General features: G+C 31.1%; 1 protein-coding gene across 1 annotated transcript; it reads left to right on the plus strand.

Moving 5' to 3' along the window:
* Positions 1 to 4,728: 4,728 nt before the first annotated feature.
* LOC136974016 (innexin shaking-B-like) lies at positions 4,729 to 5,748 on the plus strand. Its single transcript, XM_067268783.1, has one exon. It carries the CDS (start codon positions 4,729 to 4,731, stop codon positions 5,746 to 5,748), a length of 1,020 nt encoding a protein of 339 aa, XP_067124884.1.
* Positions 5,749 to 5,982: the final 234 nt, after the last annotated feature.

The following is a 5,982-nucleotide window of genomic DNA, read 5'->3' on the forward strand; positions in this document are numbered from 1 at the left end:
AGTGTTTCGTTTCTTCCATAAATCGTCTTAAATTCTCTTCCGAAGTTGCATTTCGTCATTATCTCGCCATCCAGTAACGACTGTTAACATTCAAATTATTAATATTAAAAAATTAGTTTTCAATCGACAATTTTTTTATTTAAACAAAATTTCCTGTATCTGTGAGCACCGATGTCGCTTGCGTTGCTTTCTTCTTTGCTCTTCTTCCACTTATCATATCTGCATGCTGACGAAATATCTGGTATCATCGGGTTGCATTTGAAAAAATTGTACTGTACACCTATGAATTTCCACTGTTGCCGCCGTCTGTCCGGCCGTTTTCCATTAATCCCCGGAACGGACTTAGAGAAAAGACGAGACCAGACGTGAAAACTGTAGGGCCAAGAGGCCCCGATTAAATATATACGAACTTCCGATACAAACCGGAAGTCACGTTATTTCATTTCAAAACGTTTTCACTCAAAGGTATTAGATGGATGTTAAAGGAAAAGTATGATGTACAGGGACAAGCCACAGGTAATTTCAGGCGGAGAGCACATATTTTAAATTAATTTAAAATATAATTAAAAATTGCAGTTTACAGTTTTCGCCCATCCTTCTTCAGTCTATAAACAATAAAATTGTTTTGTAGCATACAGTTAATAATTTTGTTTTTTTAAACAAAGATGCAAAATATGAAAATAACTTACAAAGGGGGACAATCCACTATGCGATTGTGGCATTGGGGAGGATCAAACACCACTTCACTTAGTTTTTCGCTGCAATAGGTACAGTACAGTCACATCAAGAATAGCAGCTCTCATTAAACTATCCTTAAAGGGTAGAATTGGCCTTGCAATCCGCACTAACTCATTCACACACGTACAGTACAATGTTCCATCAGCTACTCGCATTCGTATCCCTTAGTGGGGCTCTTGAAAGCACTCATTCCGGGGGCATGGATGGCAATTAGTTGAAACAAAGCAAGGGAGTTGCTTTATTTCAACCGTCGGTATATAGCTGCCTTTCAACTTTGTATTTTAATTCTTATTTTCTGTCTTTTTTTTCAGTCTAAATTCGGTTAGTCCTAGTTGTGAGTTAGATTAGGAACTCTTAGCTTGGTTTCCGGTTAGGTTATGATAGGTTAGGTTAAATTATATTAGGGTTTGTTCGCTTTAGTCGTCTGGTTAGGTTCGTCTAGGTCAGCGTTTCTCAAAGTGGGCGATAACGCCCCGTTGTGGGCGGTGAGTAAATCTAGGGGGGCGCTGGAGGCAGGGTACTGAACGGTGATCAAAGGTAAAAGTTCCCTTTCCTCTGTCAACCGGATAAGAGGAAACATTGCATTTAATGGTTTCCAGATGTCGAGAACAATGTACGGTAAGGGCACAAAGTGTAAGATTCATAGAAAAGTTTTCCTAAGAATATTTCCAATCCTTTCTCACACGGGGGGCGTTGGGTATAACTTTATGGAACAAAGGGGGCGGTGGATCGAAAAAGTTTGAGAATCACTGGTCTAGGTTATGGTAGATTAGTTTAGTTACTGAGTAAATTAACTTTTTTTTTGTTTTTGGCGCTCAAACACAAAAAAATCGTGCTACTACTTAAATGCTTGGCATTTTCTCATCTTCATTCAGTTGATACGAGTATTACTACACGTTTCGGGCCCACGATGCCCCTCATCAGTCAACTAAACATTAAAAAGAGTATACAAAAATTTTTAAAAAAAATACAACATACAGGAAAGCATTTTGTACAAAATATATTTGAATATATAAATTCATTTTTAACGTACCTTTAGATTTCTTACAGACTTGAAGGCGTACACATGTATAAAAGTAATGTAGTTTCTTATATCTGCCTTTACAAATTAAATTTAATGTTATAATCTTTATGTCTATAAAAATTTTTGAAATATATTATACAAACTTACTTTAAGTTTTACTATTACACCAGTTTTATTGGTGAGATTTAGAATACACTACAAACGTACTTTTCTCGACAATAAAATCAAAAGAGGTTTCACCAACGATTTAAAATTTTCGTACATCTGGTTTAGAAACAAGTAATTAGTATATAAGTACGCCAACTATATACAAACATATCAATTCGAAATATCAAAACGAAGAGCATTTCTATCAGCATAAATATTATCAATGGGTGTGCTTCTATACCCGAGAAGCAAGTTCTAAAATACAATATACAATTCCAACCCTGAAGCTTCCCTCCACTTAGACACGATACATTTTACATTTTCTTAAAAGAGCATTAATAAGTAGACTTTAATTGAGTTCTACTTTACAAATTACACTTCAATTCCATACAGAAATAACGGCCTTTTATAAGATATTTGGTTATAGTTTCATTTACCGCAACACAAATTTGCATACTTTACGATATACAGTAGCCGATTTTAACAACTATTTCCAATAACTCGAACATAGCCAAACACAATAGATTAATATAAAAATTGTTTTACAAGACATTTAACCAGTTTTCATTTAATTTTACACTCAAGTTTTTATTTATACAATTTTTTGGCTTCCAAAATTTCAAAACTCTCTTTAAATTTTCTACTATACGTGTTTTCTCCCCCTATGTAAAATTTCAGTATTGTCCTCATCTATATTACAATTGTCCAGTAAACAGTGATCGTGAAAAACGGAATTTAATCTGTGGTATTTTAAGTCTGCAATGTATTCTTTCAACCTAACATTTAATTTACGCTTTGTTTCACCTCTATAAATATTAGTATTACTACAAGTACATGGAATTTTATAAGCTATATTTTGCGTTTCTTCCTTTGCCTGTTTAGTTTTTTTCCCTAATTGTTTCGCTTTTCATCTAGAATGCAATTTTTCATATTTAGGTGCTAATTTTACATTTATTTTTCTCATTTCTTTATCAATTTTTTCTTATAAACCTCTAATGTAAGGGAAACTAATATACTAATATACCTTATATCAGGATTTTTTTTTAAATCTTTCGTATTTTTTGTCATTTCATTTCTTTTCCCAATTACTAATTATTTTGTTCAGATAACCGTCGAGCATAAATTTCTTTTTTAACTCATTTATATGTTTGTTTATATTAGTAGCTTTACTGGTTCTTGTCTTAATTTTTATATATTCCATATTAAAAACGTTCTGTTTAATGTACAAAGGAATATTGGAGTTGTATTTAATTGTTGTATTTATAGAGCATGGCTTTTTAAATGGTTCAAATTCTATATTATCCTTATTCCCTTTTATTGTAATATCTACATAATTTATACTATTATTAACATTATTCACTTCTTCTATTTTAAACTGAATTCCTCTATGTATATTATTTATTATATCTTTAATTTCGTTAATTTTAATTTCTATATCATTATATATTATTAAGATGTCATCAACATACCGTCTATAAAATTTTATACCTTGTATCTTATTAATTTTTTCGTCTATATCAATTATTACTATCTCGGCTAGCTTCGGCCCCATAACGGATCCCATACTAATGCTTTCGTTTTGTGTATAGTATTTTTTATTTATTTCAAAATAGTTGCTTCTACAAGAGAATTCTATTAAATTTATACTGTCCGGTTCTACATTAATTTGTTTTAGTTTTTCTTCAACAATTTCTCATGCCATCGAGGAGTACATATCAACAATATCTAAACTAGCGATTTTAAATGTACAGTACTTTTTATATCTAAATTTTTAATGTCTATCAGAAGATCGTCAGCACTATGTATGGTAAATCTAGAATTTTGATATGATTTTATTTCTAAAAATTTTTCTAGGTTATATACTATAATATTGCATATTTAAAGTCTATTATAGGCCTAACTTTCTCGCTGACTTTGTGGGTATTAAGTTGAACGTTTATTTTTGGTGTACGATCGTTATTGCTATCTAAGATAAACTCCTTTTCAGTTTTGGTTAATTCATTTAATTTTTGTAGTTGTGTAATTTTTCTTTGTAACTCTTTGTATATAACCTCTTTCACGGAGAATCTTATCACTGTTTCGGAGTGTAGAGAGTAAATTAACGTTTAAAAAAGATAAATAAAAATAAAAATATATCCCCAAGGATTTTTCGGAGGGTCTGTCCGAATATGTCGGGCCCCGACCCTCACCGCCCAGCCGACCCATTGTGGGCCTGGCCAAATCCAAAATGGACTTGCTAAAAAAAAGGCCCTCTTAGTGCTCACAGAGTGAAAAGAGTAATAAAAAAAAAAAAAAAAAAATACAATATACTACCGGAATACCTTAACGATGTTTCAGTTAAAATAATTAGAAATTGATAATAATTAATTTCATTAAATAAAATAAAATCATATACGCTAATTTATAAAATTATTAAAATTCTTTAAACTAAAATATTTTTATAACTTTCAATACAATAATTAAATTATTATTCTTTTAATCGGCAATTAAATATTTTTATCGTTGAAGTTTTGGCTATAATTAGGTTATATTTAATCACTGGCGGTTAAAAATTTTTCAAAAAACAGACGTATTTCAAAAAATCTATATTCATCGAATTAATAAATGTATTTTTTAAATTTGAAAGAATATATTTATAAAAAAACAAAATATTTTTTTAACATATTTTAAAATAATTTACGGGCTTAATTAAGAAGTCGGAGGGCGTTGGTTTCGTCTGGCGCCATTTCAGTAAAATATTCAGTCTCAAAATGTTAGAGCTTTTGAAATTTGATGCAATAAAGAACTTAGTGAGGATAAACAGAATAGAAATAGACAGCATGGTATTTCGTCTCCATTATATTTACACTGTGCTTCTATTACTCATTTTCTGCGCCATTTTATCAGCAAAGCAATATGTCGGCGAACCCATGCTCTGCATGGAAAGGAAAGACATCGCTAAACACGTGATGGATACTTACTGTTGGATTCACGGCACATTTACAGTAAAGAAGCCAAATATGAGCAGAGAAGGAAGCGTTTTTCCCGGAATCAATTCGAAATATCAAAACGAAGAGCATTTCTATCAGCATAACTATTACCAATGGGTGTGCTTCTTCCTGTTCTTTCAGTCCATCCTCTTCTACGCGCCAAGATGGATGTGGAAACACTACGAAGATGGCTTAATTCAAATCTTGAGTCTGAAGAGTAACAACATTATGTGCGAAGAAACTCAGAAACGGGAAAGTACTGCTACCGTAGTTAAGTTTCTACACGAAAGTATGGGATGTCACGATTGTTACGCTCTTTGTTACTTCGCTTGTGAATTATTGTGTCTAATTAATGCCATTTTTCAAATGTTTTTGGTTGATGTATTTTTAAATGGTGAATTCTTAAATTACGGAATTGAAGTAATTAAATATAAAATGAACGATAATAATAATTCTGTAATAAATCCAATGCTGGAAACCTTTCCGAGGATGGCCAAATGTTTTTTTTACTATTACGGATCGTCCGGTGATATAAGAAAAATTGATAATTTGTGTATTTTAGCTTTAAATGTAATTAACGAAAAGATTTTTATATTTTTATGGTTCTGGTTTATCATTTTAATTTTATTGAGTTCCATGTCTGTCGTATACCGTATTGTTTTAATAATAAGCGGAAAGATGAGATTGTATGTCTTATCCATACGTTACAGGCTTGTACGGGAAACTTATTTGGAATTGTTAATTAAACGATTGTCTGTAGGAGATTGGTTTATCATATACATGCTTGGTAAGAATATTGACAGATTTATTCTAACCGAAATTCTATGCGAATTTTGGAAACGAGTTAATGGAACGGCAAAAAATGCCTGAATTTTAACCTATGTTGCTGTTATATGAATTACAAATTTAGTAATTCATTTGACTTTATTCATTATTATTTAAGTGTTTTTAAAAAATGGCAATTTTATTTTTTTAGTTTATGTTATTGCTCTTAATTATTAAAAATATGAGAAAGATTGTAACTTGTTTATAAATGTTCCTTTATAATAGTCTACATGTGAGGTTTAAGGCCTTATACCATATTGAGTAAAATATGGCAATAAG

Source organism: Centruroides vittatus, unplaced genomic scaffold (assembly GCF_030686945.1).
Source record: "Centruroides vittatus isolate TY-2023 unplaced genomic scaffold, ASM3068694v2 contig_337, whole genome shotgun sequence".
NCBI classification, from domain to species: domain Eukaryota; kingdom Metazoa; phylum Arthropoda; class Arachnida; order Scorpiones; family Buthidae; genus Centruroides; species Centruroides vittatus.